This window comes from Erinaceus europaeus, chromosome 18, assembly GCF_950295315.1.
Source record: "Erinaceus europaeus chromosome 18, mEriEur2.1, whole genome shotgun sequence".
Taxonomy (NCBI): Eukaryota; Metazoa; Chordata; class Mammalia; order Eulipotyphla; family Erinaceidae; genus Erinaceus; species Erinaceus europaeus.
This window is the reverse complement of record NC_080179.1, coordinates 53,991,896-54,018,668: the sequence shown is the minus strand read 5'-3', so window position 1 is coordinate 54,018,668 and position 26,773 is coordinate 53,991,896. Positions and strand designations below refer to the sequence as shown.

General features: G+C 37.2%; 1 protein-coding gene and 1 pseudogene across 3 annotated transcripts in view; one reads left to right on the top strand and one right to left on the bottom strand.

The window, feature by feature from the left end:
• RAB3GAP1 (RAB3 GTPase activating protein catalytic subunit 1) overlaps nucleotides 1–26,773 on the bottom strand; it is a 73,913-nt gene that overhangs the window by 31,822 nt on the left and 15,318 nt on the right. For all 3 annotated transcript variants that reach the window (XM_060178030.1, XM_060178031.1, XM_060178032.1), the window contains exons 4-14: nucleotides 22,994–23,126; nucleotides 19,843–19,921; nucleotides 17,745–17,864; nucleotides 16,465–16,630; nucleotides 12,772–12,871; nucleotides 8,332–8,413; nucleotides 7,257–7,325; nucleotides 5,072–5,145; nucleotides 4,007–4,099; nucleotides 2,459–2,628; nucleotides 175–264 (exon numbers count right to left, since the gene is read on the bottom strand). In XM_060178030.1, coding sequence (XP_060034013.1) covers nucleotides 175–264; nucleotides 2,459–2,628; nucleotides 4,007–4,099; nucleotides 5,072–5,145; nucleotides 7,257–7,325; nucleotides 8,332–8,413; nucleotides 12,772–12,871; nucleotides 16,465–16,630; nucleotides 17,745–17,864; nucleotides 19,843–19,921; nucleotides 22,994–23,126 — 1,176 coding nt within the window. The remainder of the gene's footprint in view (nucleotides 1–174; nucleotides 265–2,458; nucleotides 2,629–4,006; nucleotides 4,100–5,071; nucleotides 5,146–7,256; nucleotides 7,326–8,331; nucleotides 8,414–12,771; nucleotides 12,872–16,464; nucleotides 16,631–17,744; nucleotides 17,865–19,842; nucleotides 19,922–22,993; nucleotides 23,127–26,773) is intronic.
• LOC132534349 (eukaryotic translation initiation factor 1-like) lies at nucleotides 2,719–3,077 on the top strand (annotated as a pseudogene).

Below are 26,773 nucleotides of genomic sequence, written 5' to 3'. Positions count from 1 at the left end.
CCAAAAATACAGCAATGCCCTAGAAATTAAATATATCTTTCAGGGCACATGCTAGTGATTGAGCCCACTGACCCTTGCAGATGAAGCATGCAATCTACCACTGAACTATATAGTCCTGGGCCCTACATTCAATGTATTATAAATATTTTAGTACTGTATTCCAAATAAACTTACGTATTCTTCACTGTCTGGTGGAGGATTATTGTTGTCTGTTACGGATGTACCATCTAATAGTTTCTCAGAAGTGGCATCAGGGAATAAGAACTTACAGGAACAAAATCACACATACACACAAAAAAAGAAAGAGAATTACATTTTTTTTAACCAAATTTCCTATTTTGTTGATTTCATATTATTAATAATTTAAGACATTTAAAATAATTTAAAACATTATTTGACTTTAAGAAAAGGTTTTTATTTATTTATATATAATACTCACACACATATACATGTTTAAATAGATCAGTGCGCTGCTCTGTTCTGATATATGGTGGTACTTGGCATAGAACCTGAAGGCTCAGACATTCAATATCTATGCCCTAATGTATTATCTAACTTCGTAATGGTTTTATACCCATAAAACAATGAAGAAATTTTTATTATACTATCTAGTCAATTCTATACTATATGGGTTGTTTTCTAATTTCCCCCCCTAAATTCATAACAGAGTTTCTGAAACTAGACAAAATTAGGAATTAAGAGTTTGTTTTTTTCATATATATAATGAATATAGGAAAGGATGTGGGGGGGAAAAAGGCCTCTGGTACATTGCTGGGGAGAATGTAAACTGATATAACCCCTATGGAAAAGCATTATGAAGATAACTTAAAAAATAAAGATGGAAGAACCTGGGGCCAGGCGGTGGTGCATCTGGTTAAGGGCACATGTTACAATGTGCAAAGACCTGCATTCAAGCCCCTGGTCCCCACCTGCAGTGGAAAAGTTTTACAAGTGGTAAAGCAGTGTTGCAGGTGTCTCTCTGCCTCTCCCCCTTCCCTCTCAATTTCTGGTTGTCTCTACCTAATAAATAAATAAAGGCAATTAAAAAAAAAAAGATGGAAGAACCTTACAAGCTTGCAGTAACAGTAATAATAATAAATATTGTTTAGATAAATAACTGATAAAAATTAATATCAAGTTTCCAAGTCCAGTATTCTTTTCACTGTTCTTGAAAGTTTGTTTTTCTTTCCCCAGGACAGTTTGAATGCCAAAAGTGCCTAAAGTACAATTACTGTAATAACTGTAAGAATAGTTACCCCTGGGGGGGGGGGGAATACAGATCCAAGAAGGATGACAGAAGACCTAGCGGGGACTGTATTGTTATATGGAAAACTGGAAAATGTTATGCATGTATAAACTATTGTATTTACCGTCGAATGTAAAACATTAATTCCCCAATAAAGAAATTTAAAAAAAAAGTTACCCCTTAACTAAAGCCTATTAAATAGCACATAGTATAAAAGAAGTTCCTTAGATCCTTTCATCTTTACAACAATTTCATAAGGTTTAACTGTTTAATTAGCCTTATTTATATGTCGGGAAATTGTGAGGAGCCTCACAAAGCACTCTGCATTTTTCTGCCTCCAGGAGCGTGGCATTCCTTAAAACAGCTCCTCGTTAAAATCTAGCTCCCCCTGCTCCACCCTGCATTCCTGATACTATGGCCTAACTACATAATCATTGTTTTGCCTGAAAGATCCCCACCCATTCCATTCTTTTGATCTATCTTCTTTCTACCCTCAAGACCTTCCCTGCCTGCAGGATATTATTAATCCTACCAGTTAAAACCCTCACAATAGTTGCTAAGGAAGTTCCTACCTTTCCAGCCTTTCTCCACCCCTTTCCTAGCCATTTCCATTTCCAACTTGCCACTTCAGGGTCTGCCCTTTAAAAGCCTTGGCTCTCTGATCAATAAAGATTTGCATTGCCTTGCCACCATGTGTTTGGTTCCTGAGTCATCTCCCTCTTGTCACTGAGTGAGTAGCAGCCCAGGTTGGCTCCGGTCGAGTTCTCTCCAACCCAGACAGTATGCGCCTGGGAAGAGGCACCCCCACGCTAGCCCGGGATCTCCCCCATGCTAGCCCGGCATTTATAGATTCAGACACTAAAGTTAGAGGACTTGTTCAAAAATCATATAGTAAATCAGGCTTAAATCCATAGTGTGTATGACTTCCAGGCTGGTTCCATTCCCACACTACACCAAAGAGCCATCCTATTCCCCCACTATATTTCAGAGACTGGATCTCTAAACTGTAGTGAAAGAAAGTTTTCAAAAATACAATACAGCATGGTATTATAACTACTGTTTACTTTTCTTCTTCCCACTACCCCGTAGAAATTCTTTGAATGAGGAGATTTTATCTTACTCACTTTATATTCCTAAATCAGTGCCTGTTACATGGAAAGGATTAAAAATATGATCAATAAATGAGTATGCACATAGACATATGTTAGTTACCAAAAGAATGGTGTTGAGGACATCATTATTCAGTGGTGACTCTTCCACACCTCTATGTTTTCGTATTTTCTTCTTTGCAGTATGTACCATATTTGAAACTGATAATTTATGAATTGGAACTGGTGCTGGCTCTGTCAGCTTTGACAAAGCATGTGTGATATCAGCAATTTCTGTAAAAAGAATAAAATATAAGAACAAATTATTTTTAAAAGCCTTAGTTGAAGGAATGAGTGAACTGATGCCCTAGTCAGTGAGTCACTGCTGAGGACTCCGAAACTTCCCCTCAGTCTCCCAAACTTCACTCTTTCAACCCCTTTGCTGATCTAAGTAGAGATGATAACATCCTCTCTGCTGGCATTGAAGATTACATCCATTTAAGAATAGAGAAATAGCAGGACCACTGATGATTAACAGAAAAAGAAACTAGTGACAGCGTTTAAGAAGAAAATGGTTTTGTGTGTAATGGTATTATAATTGAGCATACAGAATATGGAAACGTAATTCAGCCATGGGGTGACTAGTACAAAAGCATATATGAGTTCTTTTAGCGATTGGACTGGCTAAGGACAACTAGCTAAAGGTTCACAGTTTTAAGTGCTTCTTGCTTACTGAAGCTTAAGTGAGAAGTTCCCTGCAAATGAGTACATTTCCCTTTAGTCCCTAGTCACAAAGACCTCATATCTTATATAATATAACACCATATAACCAATTTGGGTCTGCTTTTAATTTGGACTAGTGTTACTCCTTCATGTAATAATAAACTGAAAAGATTAGCTGTCATTCAAAATATCATATTTTTTTATTAAAAATATCTTATTAAATAGACCTAGGGTTTCTGGGTACACCTTGGAGAGAAATGTCAACTATTTAGTCCATAAAAACTTGCTTCTCTGACTTAATTTAAATGAGAAAATAAACCAGAAAACCAACAGGAAAATATACCAATAAAAAGGTTAAATTTTGTGGTCCACGTTGGTGTACTGCACCAAAGTAAAAAACTCTGGCATGGGTGGGTGGGGGCGGGGGAGAGTTCAGATCCTGGAACAGGATGGCAGAGGACCAAGCAGGGGCCGTATTGTTGTGTGGAAAAATGAGACCTGTTATACATATACAAACTACTGTATTTACTGTCAACTGTAAAAAATTAATGCCCCAATAAACAAATTTTAAAAAGTGGTCCGGGAGGTGGCACAGTAGATAAAGCATTGAAGTCTCAAGCATGAGGTCCTGAGTTTGATCCCCAGCAGCACATGTACCAGGAAGATGTCTGGTTCTTTCTCTCTCTCCTCCTATCTTTCTCATTAATAAATAAACAGAATGTTTTAAAAAAAAAAAGGTATTTTTAAAAAGGAAAAAGAATGTGTGGTTCAGGAGGTGGCACAGTGGATAAAGCATTGAACTCTCAAGCATGAGGTCCTGAGTTCAATACCCAACAACTCATGTACAAGAGTGATGTCTGGTTCAGTTCTTTCTCTCTTGTTCTTCCTTTTTCATTAATAAATAAATAAAATCTTTTTAAAAACAAACGTTTAAATTTTGAGAAGTCACCTCTTCCTTCTTCCTCAAATGTGGATCGACCAAGAATCTCATCAGTTGATTCCTTTCGACGGCAAATTTTAAAAAATTCAGCAACAAAGTCACCTATATAGGGTAAAAAAAAAAAATTATATATATATATATATATATATTCATTTTAATACTTAACCAATGGAAATCAGTTCTATAAAGTACATATCTCCTCACAAAACCTATTTGCCAAGACATGGTAGACAAAGAACCTACCAAGTACAAAATTAAACCCTACTTCAAGTATAACAGAAAGGGGAAGGAAAAAAAATGGGAGGATGGCTGCTGAAAGCAGTGGATTCATAATGCTGGTACCAAGCCCCTATGATAACACTGGTTGCAACTGAGAGAGAGAGAGAAAGAGAGGGATAGATATTTGTATGAAGAAATTGGTGTTTTAATAATCAGTAGTAAAATTATTAGATACTTGGGAGTTAGTCTAAGTTTTAGAATTCATTGACAACTTCTGAATAAACATAGTTCATTTTCTGAATGTCTTCATATAAAGATAGTCAGAATGTTATATGTGAAACACAAACAAGTGCATGACCTTATTTGGTCTCCCAATAACTGTATGGAGTATATATACACTATTGTTATCTCTATTTTACTAAGATTTGAAGAGATTGAGAAATGTGTTTCAGGTTGATGGAACTGGGATTAGAAACAATGTATGCCTAACTTTATTTTTTGTTCTTTTTTAAACCACAATGGAAGATGTTGATTACGTCATGGAGGTAAGAGTTAGTAATTTAAAAGTAACAGAAGAATAAATTTCAAACCATTAAAAAAAAAATCACAGAATATTGATGTTTAGATTGGTCAAAATGAAAAGAAATCAAAATCTTGCTAGTGTTATCAAGAGTATCTAGGACTGACAACTAGTTAAGATTTTTAAGGGTATTAACTAAAACCACAAAAACAAACAACAAGAATAAAAATAATTTTTAGATATATGAAATGAAGTGTAAAGAACGCATTTAGTGTTTTGACTTAAAAGGAAGGCAGGTCGCTAGAATTTCAAGAAAGGAACTTAATACATCTTACCCAGTAAGCACTGAGGGTTATCAGCTTTTCGAACTCGAACAGACCAATGAGGAGCCTGAATAGGATCCAAATCACTAAAACAATAAGCATAAGGCCCTAGTTATGACGATCTGCAAGACTCACAAGTTTATCAACACGCAGTCTAATGAAAACATTATATATAGTATGATGAACAATACATTTTACCACTCCTGAACATACTGCTATTCAGATGCATCAGCCTATTTGAGTTAGTTGTAGAAAAATAATATCTTCTTTAAATTTTTACTGACTTGTTTATTGATTGGACAGAGACAAAGAAATTGAGAAGGAAGGAGGTGGTAGAGAGAGGAAGACACCTGTAGCAGTGCTTCACTGCTAGAGAAGCTTCCCCCACATGTAGGGATGAGGGGCTTGAACCAGGTCCTTGAGTACTGTAACATGTGCATTCAACCAGGTACACTACTACCTGGCCCCTGAAAAATAAAATCTTAAGTAATCAAATTTCTAAAGCAAAAAACTCAAGAAGACCAACTTCAAAACAAATCATCTAAAAGCACATACAAAATGATTCTGAATACACAATATATACTAATAATCTAAAAAAGAATTATTATTTTAGGAATAATAAATAAGCAAGTACATATAATTATACAAAGAAGAGAGACACCATAGCATTGCTTCAATGTTCATGAAGCTTCCCCAAGTGCTGTGCATAGTGTTGCTATGTGATGTTAAGAGCTCAGATCTGGGTATTTGTACATGGTAAAATATACTTGTTACTGAGTGAGATTATCTCCTGGTCCCAATCATCTTAAAGAGTGTCTTTTAGGGGGCCAGGAGATAGCGCGCTGCATTAAGCGCACATGGCGCAAAGTGCAGGCACTGGTGTAGGGATCCCGGTTCAAGGTCCCTGGCCCTCACTCCCCACCTGCAGGGGGGTCGCTTCACAAGTAGTGAAGCAGGTCTACAGGTGTCTCTATCTTTCTCTCCCCCTCTCTGTCTTCCCCTCTTCTCTCCATTTCTCTGTCCTATCCAACAACAACGACATCAATAACAACAATGATGATAGCCATGACAATGATGAAACAACCAGGGCAACAAAAGGAAAAAAAAAATAGCCTCCAGGAGCAGTGGATTTGTGGTGTGGGAGCCCAGAGGCTTTCCTTTTGCAAAGGAAAATACATCCTGACTTTCCCAGTATCTTTTCTTTTTTTTTTCCTCCAGGGTGATTGCTGGGCTCGGTGCCTGCACCATGAATCCACCGCTCCTGGAGGCCATTTTTCCCCGTTTTTGTTGCCCTAGTTGTTGCAGCCTTGTTGCGGTTATTATTGCCATTGTTGACGTTACTTTGTTGTTGGATAGGACAGAGAGAAATGGAGAGAGGAGGGGAAGACAGAGAGAGAGGGGAGAGAAAGATAGACACCTGCAGACCTGCTTCACCGCCGTGAAGCGACTCCCCTGCAGGTGGGGTGCCGGGGGCTCGAACCGGGATCCTTACTCCGGTCCCTGCGCTTTGCGCCACGTGCGCTTAACCCACTGCGCCACCGCCTGACTCCCACTTTCCCAGTATCTTAACAACAACCCAGTATCTTACCAGCTAAAAAAAAAAGTTAAACAGAATTAATGCATTTTTCTTTTCTCTTTTTTCAGTATTTTATTTATTTTCCTTTTTTATTGCCCTTGTCATTGTGGTGGTTATTATTATTATTGTTATTGATGTTGTTGTTGCCAGATAGGACAGAGAGAAATGGAGAAAGGAGGGGAAGACAAAGATGGGGAGAGGAAGATAGACACTTGCAGACCGGCTTCACTCTTGTAAAGTAACCCCTTGCAGGTGGGGAGCTGGGGGCTCGAACTGGGATCCTTACGCTGGTCCTCGAGTTTTGCACCATGTGCACTTAACCTGCTGTGCTACAGCCCAACCACCCAGAATTATGCATTTAATCGCAAAGTTCTTAGAGATATCTTTACTAAAACCAAGTTAAAATACAGATTTTTCCTTACCTCTAAATTAAAAATAATATCACCAAAACAAGCAGCCCAAAACACATTTCTAGTATGTACTAATCAGTCTAAAACTATCTCTAAAAGTAAGAAAATCAAGTAATCTGATCAAAAAATGATAGAAAAATTGCTAACATTTAGCAATTACTTTATTCTACTGAAAGATTTGAATTTCAATGTATACTCTTAACATACTTACGAGTAGACATCATTATCCACAATAATACCTTCAGTCAGGTGAGGCCATGTAGTTGCTAAATGAAGTTCACTAAAAGAAATTAAAAAAAAAAAAAAATGAAAGTATTGCATATACCATCTAGTTACGGGTTAGGTAACTAGATGAGTGCACACCTTACTATCATCTGGTTTAGCAATTTGATTTCTGGAAATGAATTTTAAGAGGAAAAGAAAAAAACCTATAGCTGCCCTTACAACTATTTTAAAATGGTGTTACTTATAATACAATAAACTGAAAACAGCCAATTAAGCAAATGGTAGCACATTCAAATGAAGTTAGTCTTGCAGACATTAAAAAAAAAATTCTTTACATAATAGCCAAAAATTGCACACAAATAAAATGCCTATCAGATGATGAATGGATCAACAAAATATGACTATTAACCATAGCGTGACAAGCTACACAGCTATAAAAGTGATCAACTGGGCTGGGTGGTGGCACACCCGGTTGTCAATATATGCTCAGTAGAGCCGCCTCACGGAGCCGTTCTGCCATTTCCCCTTCTCCTTTCTTCTTTTCTCAACTGCTCAGCTCTGGATATTGGTAGTGTTAGGGATCAAACCTGGGGTTTCTCAAAGACAAGTCCTATGGCTAAGCTATCACCCTGATATTTTTTGTTTGGGTATTTTCAGTTTGAAAATCCTCTTATTTGAAAGCTTCTTATTTATGGACTGGGGAAGTCAGTATAATGACAACACAGACTTTGATGTCTGAGATTCTTGAGGTCCCGGGCTCAATTTCCCAGTTCCACCATAAGCCAAAATTGAGCAGTGCTTTGGAGTCAGTCTCTCCCTCCCTCCCCATGTATTCTTTCTGTATCCCTCTCAATAAAGTAAATAAATAAATTTATTTTTAAAAAGCTTATTGATAACATTATAGAGGAAACGAAAACAGCTAATGGGCAGATTGTGCATCTTATTTCTGGTACTACACTTGCTCCAGGAGGCTGCAGTATTATAAAGCACAATAACATCATTACCAATATAATTTTAAAATGTAAAGCCCCACTATTCACATAACAGATTGAAATTCTCACCTAATAGGATCTTCACAGGCACCAAATGGTAACTTGCCGAACTCCAGACCTCCAACTTCTCCTCCTACAAGAGCATCTAAATCTGAACAAAAGAATTTTTTTTTTCCAGTTACATTCTCCTGGAGATAAGGACGTGAGGATGGGCTGATTTGTGGAGGCTGAGTGATGGAGTCCTAGACTTAAAGGATCTTCACATGAAGGATAACGCATCTTTTAAATCATCATCGCTTCTATGGGAAAAGTGACTGCCTGAAACTTAGGGTCTCCCTACTTAAAAAAAATTCATGGTCATAAATAAGCTGCTAGTATGTGCGCTTAACCAGGTATGTCACTGCCCGACCCCAATAAACGGGTTGGAATAGGGCTGGAGACCCAGTGCCTTATAGTGAAGGAAGATGACAAACTGGTGGAGGATAAAGTATACTGACATCCCCACATATATAGATATCTTATTTTTGCCAAGGGAGCACAAACTATTAAATAGAGGAGAGTCTCTTCAACATCTCTTCAACAAATGGTGTTGAGAAAATTGGGTTGAAATGTGCAGAAGAATGAAACTGAAGCCCTACATTTCACTACACACAAAAGAAAACTCCAAATGGATCAAGGACTTGGATGTTAGAGCAGAAACTATCAAATATATAGAGGAAAATACTGGCAAAACTCTTTTCCATCTAAATTTTTAGGCATCTTCAATGACACAAGTCCAGTTGTAAGGAAGAAAAATAAATAAATAAACATAAACCAATAGGGCTATATGAAAATGAAAAGTTTCTGCACAGTAAAAGAAACCTCCACACAAACAAAGAGACTCCTTACAGAATGGGTGAAGATCTTTACATGCTATTTATCAGATAAAAGGCTAATAGCCAAAATATATAAAGAGCTCACCAAACTCAGAAATAAAAAGGCAAATTACCCCACTCCAAAATGACGAGAGGTTATGAACAGAACATTCATCAAAGAAGAGATCCAAAAGGCCAGACATATGAAAAAAGGTTCCAGGTCATTTGATTGTCACAGAAATGCAATTAAGGAAACAATCAGATACCACTTCACTCCTGTGAAAATGCCATACATCAGAAACAGTAGCAACAACAAATACTATAGAGGTTGTGGGGGGGGCACGAAGGAACCCTCCTACAGTGCTGGTGGGAATGTAAATTGGTGCAACCCCTGTAGAGAGCAGTTTGGAGAATTCTCAGAAGGCTAGAAATGTACCCATGACATGCAATTCTTCTCCTGAGGATTTATCTTAAGGAACCAAGCATATCCATCTAAAAAGATGTGTGTATACTTCTGTTCATTGCAGCACAATTTCCAATAGCCAAAATCTGGAACCAATCCAGGTGTCCAACAACAGATGAGTGGCTGAGTAAGTTATGGTATATATACAAAATGGAATACTCCTCAGCTATTAAAAATGGTGAATTCATGATGGCAGAGGACCCAGTGGGGGTTGTATTGTTAAATGGAAAACTGGGAAATGTTATGCATGTACACACTAGTGTATTTACTTTCGAGCATAAAACATTAATCCCCCCCTCCAAAAAATAAATAACCAAAAGAAAAATAAGGCGGCCAGGAGCAGTGAATTTGTAGTGCCAGCACCAAGTCGCAATAACCCTGGTGGCAAAAAAAAAAAATTAAAAAAAAAATGGTGAATTTACCTTCACCTCATCTTGGATGGAGCTTGAAGGAATCATGTTAAGTGAGATAAGCCAGAAAGAGAAGGATGAATACAGGATGATCTCACTCATAGACAGACGTTGAGAAATAAGAACAGAAGGGGAAACACAAAGTAGAACTTAGACTGGGTTTGGTGTATTGCACTAAAATAAAGGACTCTGGGGGAGGTGGGAGTGAGAGAGAAGGGTTTAGGTCCTGGTGTATGATGGTGGAGGTGGACCTAGGTTTGGAGTTAAGAGTATTTTTCAGAAAACTGAGAAATTTTACACATGTACCAACAACTGTATTTACCGTTGACTATAAATCATTAATCCCAATAAAAATATTTTTTAGAAAAATGATACTTGACATCACAGAGATATAAATCCTCTATGACAGTCTTGCAAATCAACATTTCCTTAATGAATTGACTCAAATTTTATCGTAGACTTATTAACAAAAGTATTCTCAGAATACACATTTACCAGTACTATGGCTACAAACTTTAAATTCGTCAGACTCTGAACCACTCTTACTCTTCTGAGACTGATAAAAACTAATGACATTGAAGGTTTTGTATAAAAATTGCACTTTGGGGGCTGCTTTTTCTGCTGGAACAGGAGCTGTCGTTGATAAGACAAATGCAACACCCCAAAATTAAAATCCCTGAAAACCCACTAGAATTGTCTGGATACTGCTGCCTAAACAATTCTTTAGTTCCTTTCAACTAATGGCTTAGAATGTTTATTTGGATTTACTTCTAAGAACCCTTAGCTTTTAACCCAATTTTAAGCTTTACACTGTCTCTAATACATAAGGAATATTTTGGAATTTTCATAAAAGCCATAAGAAGTCAAACTCTGCTTGTTAGTTTCCACTTGTTAGAGTACAGGAACCATATCTTATTCCACACCTATTCTGTCCACCACAGGTTTCTTCTTCTTCTTTTTTTTTTTCCACAGGTTTCTTTTTGCTCTCATTTCACAAAAAGCATACTGAATTTAGTGAATTGATTTGGCTGCTTGGGATACAGAATACAGAACTAAAGAGAAAGAATCACTATCAGAAAAAGTCTTCCAAGGCTGGAAACATTTGAAAGATTGTGATCTTTTCTAATTTCTGGAGGGGAAAAAAATGAGGAAGAAACTAGCTTCATAGCTATAATGAGTGGTGTTTTTACAAAAACGAATAAACAAAACATATGACCATTTTAATAAGAAGCTAAGGGGGCTTGCCAACCTCCAATCCTAGAACAGTTCTCCCCGAGATTAGTTTAACACATGCAGTTAAAGTTAACTAGACCTTGAAGGCTCACAAGAAGCTTTTTAAATCATTCTATTGCATATCTGGGGGTATTTTATCCAGAATTAGGATTTTTACTAGATATAAACTTTCTATATAAACACATCTGGGGGGGGGGAGATAGTATAATACTTCCACAAACAGACTCTCATGCCTAAGGCTCTCTGAGGTCCCAGGTTCAACTTCCCTTACCACCATAAGCCAGAGCTGAGCAGTGCTCTGGTTAAAAAAAAAAGAAAAAGAAAAGAAAAGAAAAATATCTATATAGCAGTCAAACATCTAGTAGCAAAGGATTTACTCATCATGTAAATCACCTTTTTCCCTCTTTGAAGCCTAAAGTCCCAGTCTATAAACTCCTGATTCTTCTCCACTGAACTTAGAGGTGTGGTTTCCATAAACCTTGGAGCCTCAAGCAGGAAAGCTGTTTCACATAACCATTATACTGTAACTCCATGCTCTTATTATACTCTTATTCTATATTCTTCTCAATATAAAAGTAGACATTCTACCCATTCACTACATACTAATTTATAAAGCATGATGGACCACAGCAAGGAGTACTTTGTGAAAAATCCTAGCTTTCAAAAAAAAAAAAAAAAAAAAAAGATTATGAAATAAAGAAACAGTATCTCTTAAACAACCTACAGAACTTTTTTTCTTTCTTTTTTTAGATGGAATCAGAAACATAGGGGAGGGGGAATAGATTATAGCACTGAAGCTTCCTTCAATGCAGTGAGGGCTACACTAGAAACTGGGTCACAACACACAGAAAAGCAGTGCACTAGCCAAGTGAGCTATTTCACCAGCCCCAATAAAATTTTCTCTCTCTCTCTCTTTTTTTTTTTTTCTCTCTCTTTTTTTTTTTTTTTAGAGAAAAGGAATAGTAAAGGCCATGAAATCAGCAAGATTACATCATTTAGAATGTATTCAAATATTTCAGATTTGAAACACAGTCCAGGATATGGAACAGAACACTTAAACATAGCTAAGTAATTTTAATTTCTTTTAAAATTTTATTTGTTTCTTTGTTCACCAAGCATCACTCAGCTCTGGTTTATGATGTTGGTGGGGATTGAACCTGGAAACTCTGGTGTCTCTGGAAAAAAAAAAAAAAAAAAAAAAGAAAAAAAAGTCTATTGTACTACTCCTAGTGCTATCTCCCTGGTCCTGATTCCTGAATATATTTCCTTTTCTATTTCTATATACAAGATAAAGATAATTCTTTTTTAAAATGTCTTTTTTTTTTTATAGGACAGAGAGAAATGGAGAGAGGAGGGGAAAACAGAGGGGGGGAAGAGAAAGATAGACACCTACAGACCTGCTTCACTGCTTGTGAAGCGACTCCTCTGCAGGTGGAGAGCCGGGGGCTCAAACTGGAATCCTTACGAAAGTTCTCGGGCTTCATGCCATGTGCACTTAACCCACTATGCTACTGCCCAGCCCCCCAAAGATAATTCTTAATTATCTTACCTGGAGGCTGCTGAGGCCAAAAATACTGCTGCCAATCTTGAAGTACATAGGTGAATCGAATAGCAATACTAACTGGAGGCAATGGAGTTAAAGGACATCCCTAGGAAATAAATGCAAAGATAATACTATATAAATGCTAAAACTCTTGTCCAAAATACATTCAATGTCAAATTTTCAAACTACTGGAATGGATAAATTATAACCTTAATGAAATAATTGATTTTCATATTAAAGTGCTAGATAATAATATGCACACTCTAGCCATTAAACATGCATGATGTTCTATTTACTAAAAGAAAAACTGGAGGATAGTGGTGCACCCAGTTGAGCAAACATGTCGCCATGTGCAAGGACCCAGATTTCAGTGCCCACTCCCCACTTAAAGAGAGATGCTTTATGAGCAATGAAACAGGTCTACATGTATCTTTCTCTTTCCCTTTCTATCTCACCCTCCCTCTCAGTTTACTTCTGTCCTATCAAGTAAAATAGAAAGAGAGAAAAAAAAAAAAAAGAAAGAAAGAAAGGGACGGCTCTGAGTAGTAGAGTCCTAGTGCTAGCACTAAGCTCCAGTGGTAACCCTGGTGGCAAACCAAAACAAAACAAAACCAAAAAAAAAAAAAACCCCGCTTCCCCATTGTCTCCCATCCTGAATGTACATGCGTATACACACACACACACACACACACACACACACACACAAAACTAAGATATTATAGCCAAAGGTGCAGAATTTAGAAAATAATTTTCATAGGAGAAACTCTGACAGTCTAGAAGCTTAAGAGCTAAATCAGCAGATAGCTGAAAAGTCAACAATACAAAAAGTCAAGTGTATTTGTGCACATGGCTGTGTGTACAAGGGACTTCTATCTAGATTCTTCATATGGGTTCCATGATTGTTTAAATTTTTCTAAAATAGTTGTTTTTAAAACACAAAAATTTTAAATCATGTCAGAGAGTAAATTAAATAAGTGTTTATATTACCCTAAATCAAGATATTAAATTTTGTTAAAATACTTTAAAAAATACCCAATTTTAATTATAAAAAATACATTTGCTTACTATTATCTTCAGATACTAACTGTGAAAAAAAAGATAGTTTAGTTTTAAAATTAAGGTAAAACTACCGCACAGGATAAGACTACTTTTAGGGAGATATTGTCTCCTCTTTCTTTTAAATAAAAATAAACCCTAATTAAAAAGTCAGTCTTGAATCGTTAACCAGAATTCTAGATTAAGACAAATGGTTGTGTGAGTGAAATATATCACATTGGTAGGCAATTAGAAACAGAAATTTTAGTTACCTTTACATTTATTACAAATTATTAAAATAAATACCACCATCTAAAACCCTTGATAATAGTTAACTTATACTAAGCAGGATTTAAATATGTATAGGTCTTATTTGTAAGCTTGTGGTTATACAGATTCAACAATATTATACATATCTAACTACTTTGCAGATACTGCTTACTGCTGGTGAGCAGGAAAAAGATGCTCAGCAGCAGCATCTATAGCCATACCAATGTCACTTTGATATATAGCCTCTACTCTAGTAACAGCAATGTAGACTAGTATGTAGAGAGATAACTAAACCTAAATAGCTAGGAGCAAACATAACATGAATACTACTTGTGGGCACAAGAATAAGTACAGGAAACCAAAGTGATAGATGGAGTTCAAGGTATAATTCCTGCTGAGTTCCAGTTATAAAAGAAAGCAGTGATAGCCTAGAATTACAAATCTCATCAAGTAGAACTAAAAGTATTCAGTGGAGGCACTGCAGAAGATTCTTCCATTCAAAGCAAAGAGGGCAGGACATTCCTGCCAGGTAAAACCAATTTGCTGGAAGTTATGCTACTGGAGAGGTTTGTGTACTCTCATAACTTGAGCAACTAATCCAGTGATTTTAAGACAAGGGGTAAAAAATGCTGGGTTGTGGGTAGGATGGTAGAAAAGGGCCTAAACTGGGGTGAGAGTGTTTTACAGACAACACTCAAGTGAAGAAGATAAATAATATCTATATGCCAACTGTACTGTAAACCATTAACCCCCCAATAAAATAAAATATTGAATATCCTTAGTATCACCCTAGAACAAGAAACCCCCAAATCTATTTTAAAACCCAGTTCTGAAATATTCTTTAGGTATAAAGGATGACAAAATTATAGTGATTAGAAAGAGTGAGAAAGCTTTTTAAAAAATTAAATATATATAGATTTCATTCAAAATGAGCCTGCAAACAAAATACCCTCAAAGAGGGTATTTTGAAGAGACATATTCAAATGCTATTTTCGGGGGTGGGGACAGACAATGAAGAACTCAAGCCTCAACTCACATCTCAAGCCCCAAACAGCTACCTGAAGATCACTCATACAGGGAGGCTAGCAAGAGTAAAGGAAAAGCAGAAAGAGGTGACACATGTCAGCATACCATAATGTTAAGAAACCAAACAAATAAAAAGCAGCTAAGGTTTAGCTTGCCAAGGATAGCGTGTCTGCTTTATCATGTGCATGAGCCTGTCTCCATCACACCAGAAGAAGGTTCAATGTTGCGGTATTACCCCCGCCCCCCATTTTCTATCTGAAAAAGTTGGCTTGAAGTGAAGTCTCGGAAATGGCCAAAAAAGAGAGAAAAAAAAAATCAGTTTAATTATGTTATTTTAGCATTGGTAGACTGAAATTTAACAGTAGGTTTCCTTAAACATGCATAGCAATTTATAAGGGGCCAGGCAGTTAGTGCTGTGGGTTAAGCACACATGGCACCACCAAGTGCAAGGACCAGCACAAAGATCTGGTTTGAGCCCCCAGCTTCCTAACTGCAGGCGGATAGCTTCACAAGTGGTGAAGCATGTCTGCAGATGTCTATCTTTCTCTCTGTTTTCCTCTGTCTTCCTTCTCTGCCTTCCCTCCCTGTATTCTCCAACTCTCTCAATCTCTCTCTGTACTACCTAGCAATAACAACAACAACAACAATAACAGCAACAAAATGGGGAAAATGGCCTTCAGGAGCAGTGAATTTGTAATGCAGGCACCAAGCCCGAGTGATAACACAAGAGGCAAAAAAAAAAAAAAAAAACTTTTAAAAAGCTTTCTCATAGCAATTTATATAGCCAGTTATAATTTTTCCTCTTTCTCATTTTTGTTTTTAGCCACTAATATTATCACACAACAAATCCACTGCTCCTGAATTTTATTTACTGGACAGAGATAGAGATAAGTCAAGAGGGAAGTAGGAGATAGAGAGGGGGAGAGGGAGACACCTGCAGCACTGCTCCACTGCTCATGAAGCTTTCCCTCTACAGGTGAGAACCCAAGGCCTTGAACCTAGGTCTTTGTGTACTGTAACATGTACATTCATCCAGGTATGTCACTGCCTGGGCCTTCCTCCCCACCCCCTTATTTTTATTTGACTGGATAAAGAAAATCTTGAGAAGAACAGGGGAACTAAAGAATGACAGACGCATGAAGTACTGCTTTATTGCTCAAGCCTCCCTCCTGCAGATAGGAAGCAGGGTTTTGAGCCTGGGTCTTTGTACACAGTAACATGTTTGCTCAATCACTGGTGCCACCACTCAGCCACCTAAGTAACTGCATTATAATAATATAGAGAAATGTTTGTATGGTAAACAAAATTTCCAAATTTGTGATTGTTATTGGGAGCCAGGTCAGACTGACAATATCAATGCCAACTCACAATTTTTGATTTGAAGATATCCAGAAGACCAGATAAATGAGTATACTGATTTGGCACTTTTCGGAGATGAACCATTTCAAAATCTGTTCGGACACCAGGACCCTGACATTCTCCCACATACATTCTTCGCCATTTGTGATGAATTTGCACAAAGAGTGGTACCTGGCTTTATGATATAATTAAATAGACAGAGACTGTCAACTCATTAAACAATGAATAGCTCCTTAATATAAAAATTTCTAACTGCTACATTATTTTAATCTCAAATACTGAAAAACAGTAAACAAGAAACTCTCCACAGATTTGTATTACAAGAAAGACCCTTTCAGTGTCCTTTCCTCCTTGTACTAATAAACTAAAGAAACTATCATCTAGAGATAGTTTGTGGTCAGAAATTATTTTAACAAAGATACCCACGTAAAGGAGTAATCAGAAGAGCATCACAACAGAAGCTAGGACTTGCATGCCTGACAGCCTAGGTTCTGTTCCCAGCATTTCCATATGGCAGAGTTGAGCAGTTGTCTCCTCTCTCTCTTTCTCTCTCTCGTCTTTAAGTCTCTATTTCATAAAATAATTCTTTTTAAATCAGAATAAAAAATTGAAGAAAAGCATACCATATGTCTTCCATTTCTATAATAAAACCCTGTTTACATATACTAAACAATATGAATTAAAATATCAGTCTTGAAATATTTCTTACATTATCATTTGAAGACTGCCAGTCTTTATTATTCCCTGATTTCCATATTTTCAAATAAGCTTACTCACTAAAATGTTTTTGTAATCTCAAAATCAATACCTACAGCTCTTGCAAAGTCATTTGTGGACACACTTAGAGAATCAAGAAGAAAAATTGTCATCCGAGTTTTAAAATTAAATTTTGTAACAAGACTTAAATTAACTACTTGGAAACAAAATACAAAAACAGTGGAATGTACTCTTCATTTCATCACTGATTATTTCAGTAAAATTTCTTCTAGAAATAGCTTCTCTAAAGGTTTTGTTGAATTTGTCTCTTCATACAACAAATACTAGGTTCACTGCAACTATTTTACTTCATAAACATAAAAATAGTTTTAAACTTGTTGAGTTTTTGTGGTCCAGGAGATGGTGCAGTGGATAAAGCATTGGACTCTCAATCATGAGGTCCTACGTACAATCTCTGACAGCACATATAACAGAGTAATGTCTGGTTCTTTCCTTTTCTCCTCCTATCTTTCTTGTTAATAAATAAACAAAATCTTAAAAAAAAAAATTAAACTTTCATGATGTCCTCCTACCAGCCAGTGTTTCCCAGAACAATAGACACAGAACTCAGAAGAAGATTGCATTTAGATTCACTGAGGACAGCGTCATTGTTTGCAGCAGGGGCGATAACCACAAACTCTCGCAGTCCATACCTTGAGAAAAAAAAAAAATTACTGCCATAAGTAATGAGAAAATTCTAGGTTAAAATACATGTTTCTTCTTTTTTCCCTTCTTCTCTTTCCTGGCACATGCAGAAGAGAGAGGGGGAGAGGAAATGAAGAGACTGACAAAAACACTCATCATTTTATGCACTGCTAAAGATCTTACCCAAAGCTTCAGGCTCTGCCCTCGGAAAGAAAAGCAATTGACAAAACTCAACATCCATTCATAATAAAAACTCAAAGCAAAATAGGAACAGAAAGGAACTTTTTCAACCTAATAAAGACCATCTTCAGCTAACAATGTACTTAATGGTAAAACACTAATGTCTTTCCTTTGAAATTAAAAACAAGGTAAAGATGTCCATTCTTACTACTTGCTTTCAAGAGATTTGGAAAGGAAGAAATAAAGCTCTCCCTATTCACGAACAACAGGATTATTTACAAAGAAGAAAACTACAAAGATACTCATAGAATAATTGAATATGTAAGGTCATCATATATAAGGTAAATGCACAAAACTAGTCACACTCCTATATATTAGCAACTAACAATTGGCCATTACTTTTTCTCCCCATTGTTTTTGCTGTTAGGGCTTCACTGGGACTTTACTGTTGTATAATTCCATCACTTCCAGAGAATTCTTTTATTTCTCCCTTTTTTCTAGATAGAGTGAAGGACAGACAGGGAGGAGAAACACCATTTGTGAAGCTTTTCCTTTTCATGATGTTCCCATGTGGTGGTCAGGGGCTCGAATCTGGCTCCTCACATATGTTAAAACAGGTACCATACCAGGTGAGCTATCTCCTGGCTCCCAATGAACTGTAATAACATTTGATAGGTGTTGCCACAGCCTGTTGCTAAGAAAATTAAGTATGTCTTGTGTGATTAGTAGGAAAGGACTTTTAAACACTTATACTTCTTCCAAACATTAGGTTAGACATTACTTATTATTACTGGCTTTGTTTTCAATCTGTCACAATAATTAATCACAGTGATAAATACAATCAAATGCTGAGTCCAAGTTGTCCTCCTAAAAAAAACATCAAACCTGAGGCAATATTGCTGACACACTCTTAAGTGTTATCTGGAAAAAATGTTCCAAGTCTTTGTCAGAGAAATGCAAATAAAGACAATAATGAGATACCACTTCACTCCTGTGAGAATGTCATACATTAGCAAAGGTAGCAGCACCCGTCCCTTCGATAGCTCAGCTGGCAGAGTAGAGGACAGTAGAAAAGGTAGCAGCAACAAATGATGGAGAGGTTGTGGGGACAAAGGAACCCTCCTGCGCTGCTGGTGGGAATGTCAATTGGTCCAACCTCTGTTCTCTGTAGAGAACAGTCTGGAGAATTCCCAGAAAGCTAGAAATAGACCTACCCTATGATCCTGCAATTCCTCTCCTGGGGATATATCCTAAGGAACCCAACACACCCATCCAGAAAGATTTGTGTATACCTATGTTCATAGCAGCACAATTTGTAATAGCTAAAACCTGAAAGCAACCCAGGTGTCCAACAACAGATGAGTGGTTGAGGAAGTTGTGGTATATATACACAATGGAATGCTACTCAGCTACTAAAAATAGTGATTTCACTGTTTTTAGCCCATCTTAGATAGAGCTTGAAGAAATCATGTTAAGTGAAATAAGTCAGAAACAGAAGGATGAATATGAGATTATCTCACTCACAGGTAGAAGTTGAAAAAACAAGATCAGAAGAGAAAACACAAGTAGAACTTGACCTGGAGTTGGTGTATTGCACCAAAGTAAAAGACTCTGGGGTGAGTGGGGGTGGAAGAGAAGTACAGGTCCTGAAAAAGGATGACAGAGGACCTAGTAGGGGTTGTATTGTTATGTGGAAAAGTGAGAAATGTTACGCATGTACAAACTACTGTATTCACTGCCTAATGTAAAACATTAATCCCCCAATAAAGGGGAAAAAAAAGTTATCTGAGTAAAATATATACCTACCACCTCACGAGGCAATGTGCTCTTGGAGGAAAGTCATTGTTCATACACAGCAAATCTTGCATAGATTGTGGAATAGTATCTAAAAATATTTGATAATAAAAAAAGTCAGTATGTTCATTCCAAGGTAGAACTAAGATTGACTGATGGATTAATTTTTACCAGAGCACTGCTCAACTCTGGCTTATGGTGGCACATGGGGATTGAACCTGGGACTCAGGCAGGAAAGTCTTCTGCATAACTATTGTTACCTCCCCTTATTATATATCCTTGTAATATGATGTAAAGAAATCACATATTGCATGTCTTTTTCAAAAATATCTATTTATTTATTTTCCCCTTTGTTGCCCTTGTTGTTTTTCATTGTTGTTGAAGTTATTGTTGTTGTTATTGATGTCGTCATTGTTAGATAGGACAGAGAGAAATGGACAGAGGAAGGAAAGACAGAAAGGGGGAGAGAAAAATAGACTCCTACAGACCTGCTTCACCGCCTGTGAAGTGACTCCCCTGCAGGTGGAGAGCCGGGGGCTCGAACCGGGATCCTTATGACGGTCCTTGTGCTTTGCGCCACATGTGCTTAACCCGCTGTGCTACTGCCTGACTCCCATATTGCATGTCTTGCTAGTCCATGCTGTTGGAAAGTTGCTTGATCATTTCTATTAGAGCTAGTTTTTAAATTAAGGGAAAAAGGAGTATCTCTATCTCTTGATCTCTTTTTAAAAGTTAGTCTATTTAAAAAGCATATATGCATGGTGTGTGTGTGTGTACATATATTTTACATATGTGTGTATATGTATACCTCCTACATTTATAACATTTTCCTTTATCCTAAGTCATGATTCAATTTCCCATTCATACTTTAATTTAATTTAATTTGCCCTCCCTGACTTGGTCTTATCTCTACTTTTCTTCAAAATTCTACATAAAGGTATATGCTTCTACATCACTTCTCATGACTAGACATTGCTTGTCCCATGGTCACTTAATGTTCTTATAAAACCATTAACCAGTTTCTTATTTATAAATAACTCACATATTTCTAAACAATCAAATTACTTATCCATACTAACATCAAAGATCATTGTTTATACTTACAGAAACAGAATTAAAAACATAAAGAATAAAATACTTCATTTTTTTTGTATAGCTATAATTGTTCTGCAAATTTATCAATTTGCAAAAACAACAGAATGGCCTAACATTAAATAAGCAACTCCAAAAATAAAGCTCTATGCTCAAACCTTCTGATCATAGATTAAAATATATATCTCTAAAATAATTGAGCTGTTTTTTTCTATTTATTTGATAGGACAAAGAGAAATTAAGAGGGAAGGGAAAGTGAAAGACCACCTGCAGATCTGCTTCACCATTTGTGACATGTCCCCTGCAGGTGGGAAGTGAACATGTACATTTAACCAGGTGCACCACTGCCTGGTCCCCAACACTAAGTTTTAAAATAATTTTAATAATTTTATTTTTATTTTATTGGATACAGAAAGAAATTAAGAGAAGAGGGGAAGATAGAGATGGAGAGAGGCAGAGGCATCTGCAGTTCTACTTCACCACTTGTGAATTTTCCCCCAGCATGTGGGGAACCCGGGGTACTGCAGTGTGTGCGCTTAACCAGGTGCACCACCACAGTCACCCCTAACAATAAAGTCTTAACTATCTTTAAATCTGTATCATTCCTCATACCAGTCTTCATCACTTCATCTTATGAATAGATTCTAAGCCTCCTTTTAACTACTTTCCAGGGGCCAGGCAGTGGTATGCCCTGTTAAGTGCACATCCTACCATGCACAAGGACCTGGGTTCAAGCCCTCAGACCCCACCTGCAGGGGGAAGTAGTGCTGCAGATGTTTCTCTTTCTCTTTCCCTATTTTCCCCTCCCTCTTGATTTCTCTGTCTCTACCAAGTAAAAATAAATAATTAACAACAGCTTGTCTTTGGTGGATGATATGTCTTCAAGCTAGTATCACTTAAATTTCTGTTCCTTGAACAGCTTTCTTTCATTAGTTAGCAGAATGTTCAACACAGGTATCTCTGAACTGTTATCATAATTGCAAATGATAACTGTATTTGACCAAAAACAATTTTAACACATTCTGAAACACTATTTTCTAAATGAAGAAGGGTATTTAAAAGCTCCAAATAATTCACAATTTTTAATACCATGCTCATTCACTGACAAATGCACCTATATTTCGGGGTACTGATTTTAGATAATTTGACTATTAACTACTATAAGCATGATTTATGGAATTCCTAGCATGGACAGGTATAGAAGTGCTTAAGTGTATTATTTTAGTAAGTTTTCTCATTAACCCTCTAGGTAACATTACTTCACTTTGTAAAAGAGGTAATTTAAGTTTAGAAGAATCAATAAACAGGTGAGTAGAGATTTATTCTAGATGCAAAGTCTGTGTTCGATCCAATTTATTACTCTGGCTAATCAATGAATACAATTTTAATAATTCAACAGATTTAAATCCTTTGGTTATGTACAGTTATTTACCTATTCTTCAGTTGAACCTTCTATGATTTCTATTTATTAAAAGTTATCTTTTTTTTTCCTCTGAACTCCAGTAGAACTTAATAGCTATCCTCTAGAATATGACCACTTATTTTGCATATACTATTATTGTCAATAGTTACAGATCAGATTATTTCGACCAGAATGTATATTTGTTTTAAATATGGGTTCAGTTGAGCTTAGCAGAGTACTTAACAAACATTAGGTCCTTAATAACTATCTGCTGTTTTAGTTAATTCGAAGATAAATGATACTGCAATTCTCTGAAAAGGCCATACTCTACTTCACACATAGTTTAATAACTTTGCATATATAAAATATTTGGGGCTAATAATTAAGTCTACAACTCAAAATAACAATCTTGGAGGCTAGGTGGTGTTACATCTGGTTAAGCACACACATTACAGTGTGCAAGGACCCAAGTTTGAGCTCCTGGTCCCCAACTGCAGGGGGAAAGCTTCACTAGTGGTGAAGCAGTGCTGCAGGTGTCTCTCTGTCTCTCTCCCCCTCTAATACCTCCTTCCCTCTCAATTTCTGGCTTCTATCCAATAAATATATAAAGATAATTTTTAAAAATTTTTTTTAAAAATCAGGAATTTTGAAATGTGCAGTAAAAATTACCTTCCAATAATTCATCCTTTCCTTCTTTATCAATGGATTCTTGTACAAGATAATGATGAGTGATTGAAAACTTGAAGTCAGCAAAGGAAATTTCATCAGATTTTTCTTCCCATGTGCCAGAAGTAAATATACCCTGTATTTAACAATAAAGTATAAAAACATCTACTTAAAGTATTCAATAATTATCGATCTTTATTATCCACAAGTTTTTCCCTGTTTCTGCCCATTAATCTATGTTTCATCCTCCAGCACTCTTCACACAATGAAAAAGAACAAAAGATATGTTAAAATCCAGGAGGCAGTTATTTTATAAATATAAATAGTAGTGCTTCTTTTTTCTTCTTAGAGGTATAAGTATTTATTACTTTAGTTTGATGATGTCATCTCATTACTAGAATTTCTTTTCAGTTTATTTTAATTTCTTTATTGGGGAATTAATGTTTTACATTGGACAGTAAATACAATAGTTTGCACATGCATAACATTTCCCAATTTTCCATAATAACAATACAATCCCCACTAGGTCCTCTGTTGTCCTTTTTGGACCTGTATCCTCCCCCACCCACCCACCCACCCCAGAGTCTTTTACTTTGGTGCAATACACCAGCAGTGCTTCTTTAAAAAGAAAAATTCTCTGGAATGTAAACTTTCTAGTGACTTAAAAAAATTTAAATGTTCTAATAAGTTTGAGATAACTATGTATAAATTCATGACTACATAGTAACTCCCACTTTTTTTTTACATAAAAATCTCTCCACAGCAAAACAGCTCACTTGGATAGTGATTCTTTGCCATGTGCATGACCCAGGTATGAGTCTGGCCTCCATCATACCACATGAGGCTTTGGTCCTGTGGTTTCTTTCCCTTTCTCTCCCTGCCTGTCTCTATGCCACTCATGGGGAGTCAGCCCAGAGAGAGATGAAGCCCCAGAGATGAACACACACACACACACACACACACACACACACACACACCTACCTCTCTATAGACAGATATGAGCTACTTATTTTTTTTAATAAATTTTTTGTATCTTTATTTATTGGACAGTGAAATTGAGACGGAAGGGGGAGATAGAGAAGGAGAGAGACAGAGACACCTGCAGCCCTGCTTCACCACTCTTGAAGCTTTCCCCCTGCAGGTGGGCAACAGGCTCGAACTCAGGTCCTTGCACATTGTAACTACAAATCCAAAAAAAAATAGCTCCTGGGGGCTATTTTTTTCCCTTTTTGTTGCCCTTGTTATCACTGTTGTTGTTATTATTGTTGTTGTTATTGCTGTCATTGTTGTTGGATAGGACAGAGAGAAATGGAGAGAGGAGGGGAAGACAGACAGAGGGAGAGAAAGATAGACACCTGCAGACCTGCTTCACCACTTGTGAAGTGAATCCCCCCAGCAGGTGGGGAGCTGGGGTTTTCGAACCGGGATCCTTGAGCCGGTATTTGCGCTTCACGCCATGTGTGCTTAACCCACTGCACTATTGCCCAGCCCCCAAGACCTACATTTAACATTTTTTTCATTATCTTTATTTATTTATTGGATAGAGACAGCCAAAAATCGAGAGGGAAGAGGGAGATAGAGAGGAAGAGAGACAGGGAAACACTTGTAACACTGCCTCACCACTTGCAAAGCTTTCCCTGTACAAGTGGACAATGGGGACTAGAACCCCACAATTTTTAGAAATAATACATAACAATAACATGTTTATTGAGAAATCTCAATTCTAATGGCACTCTATAGCAGCATTATTGGACATCAAAAATTGGTCCAAATAGCTATAAAAAAAAAAACCTCAGGGGGTCCAGCGGTAGCATAGCGGGTTAAGGGCACATGGAACAAAGCGCAAAGACCAGATTAAAGATCCCAGTTGAGCCCCCGGCTCTGCACCTACAGGGGGGTTGCTTCACAGGTGGTGAAGCAGGTCTACAAGTGTCTTATCTTTCTCTCTGCCCCAGTCTTCACCTCCTGCCAATTTCTACAACAACAGCAATAACAATAACAACAACAATAACAATAGCAACAAAAAGGGCAACAATGTAAACAAGGGAAAAAATGGCCTCCAGGAGCATAAGATTCATAGTGCAGGCACTGAGCCCCAGTGATAACTCTGAAGGCAAAATAAAATAAAATAAAACTAAGGTAATAAAATAAAAAGAAACCTTGTCATTTGCAGGAACTGGAGGGGTTATGCTAAGTGAAATATGTCAGAACAACAACAACAAAAATCCAAGATTATTTCACTATATAGAGAATATAAAAAAACAAAGCAAAGATACCAACCAAGCCACTTGCCTATTCACCGTGGAGTGAGTGGGGAGTAGAGGATGAAGGTGAAAGCAAAGGGTAGACAGATGGACTGTGGTGAGAGGTTGCTTTGGTGGTGGGCATGGTGTGGCAACATGCATTTAGAGAAATGTGAATTGGTACTCCTAAAACATTATGTGGTATGGTGCTGTAAGATAAATGTTACCTCAATAAATATATATAGGTATATTCATATATTCATATCACTTTAAGACATTTTAACCTCATTTTAGAGAAACCCAACATAAAGATCATAGTTTATGCATATCTGTGTGTGTATGTGTGTGTGTGTGTGTGTGTGTGCGTGCGTGCGCGCGCGTGCGCGAATAAGTAACACAACATCTGTAGCACAGGTTTCTGAAAACTTCTTTATCCAGCTTGGGCAACCAGATGTTTCCATTTAAACAGCAGCACACACCTTGCATGTGTGAGGTCTTAGGTTCAACCTCTGACACCACATGAGAGAGCAACAAATAACTAAGCAAGTAGAATTATATAGGTAGTAGAGTGGCGAGCTGATCTCTCTTTCTCTCTCTCTCAAACAATAAAATAAAAATTAGGGAGATGGTTCAACAGTGCAGCATGTACTGCTGAACATACAGGACGTCCACCCTGCCACCTCACTTAAAAAAAAAAAAAATTCCAGGAGGTCGAGCAGTAGTGCAGCAGGTTAAGCACACATGGTGTGAAGTGCAAGGATGGGCGTAAGGATCCGGCTTCGAGTCCCTGGCTCCCCATCTGCAAGAGGGTAGTTTCGTAGGCGGTGAAGCAGGTCTGCAGGGTGTCTATCTTTCTCTGCCCCGCTCTGTCTCCCCTTCCTCTCTCTATTTCTCTTTGTCCTATCCCACAATGACAACATCAACAACAACAACAACAGTAACTACAACAACAATAAAACAAGGGCAACAAAAGGAAAAATAAATAAGTAAATAAGTATTTTTTAAAATTCCAGAGTGGCCTTATACAGCTGTACCATACAGAAGACACCCCCCTCACCACCACCACCCAGGACTTCGAAAGTCCCAAAGCTATTATTTCTGTGTGTGTGTGTGTGTGTGCGCGCGCGCGTGTGTGTGTGTGTGTGTGTGTGTGTGTAAAGAGAGAGAAAGAGAAGTAAAGTAAGGAGGAAGCAAAAAGAGAGAGACATACTAGTCCACTGCTTATGAAGCTTCCCTCCTGCAAGTGGGGGCCAGGGGCTTGACCAGATCCTTTTGGGCGTGGTAGCATGCACTTTACTGGGTGTACCACCATTTAGCTCCAATTTTTAAAATTTTTTTATATTTTATTTATTTATTCATGAGAAAGATAAGAGGAGAGAGAGAGAAAGAACCAGACACATGTGCTGCCGGGGACTGAACTCAGAAACTCATGCCTGAGAATCCAGTGCTTCATCCACTGCGCCATCTCCCAGACCATGCTCCAAATTTTATTTTAAATGACATATGGGTATCTTATGCAAATTCATTAAAAAAAAAAAAG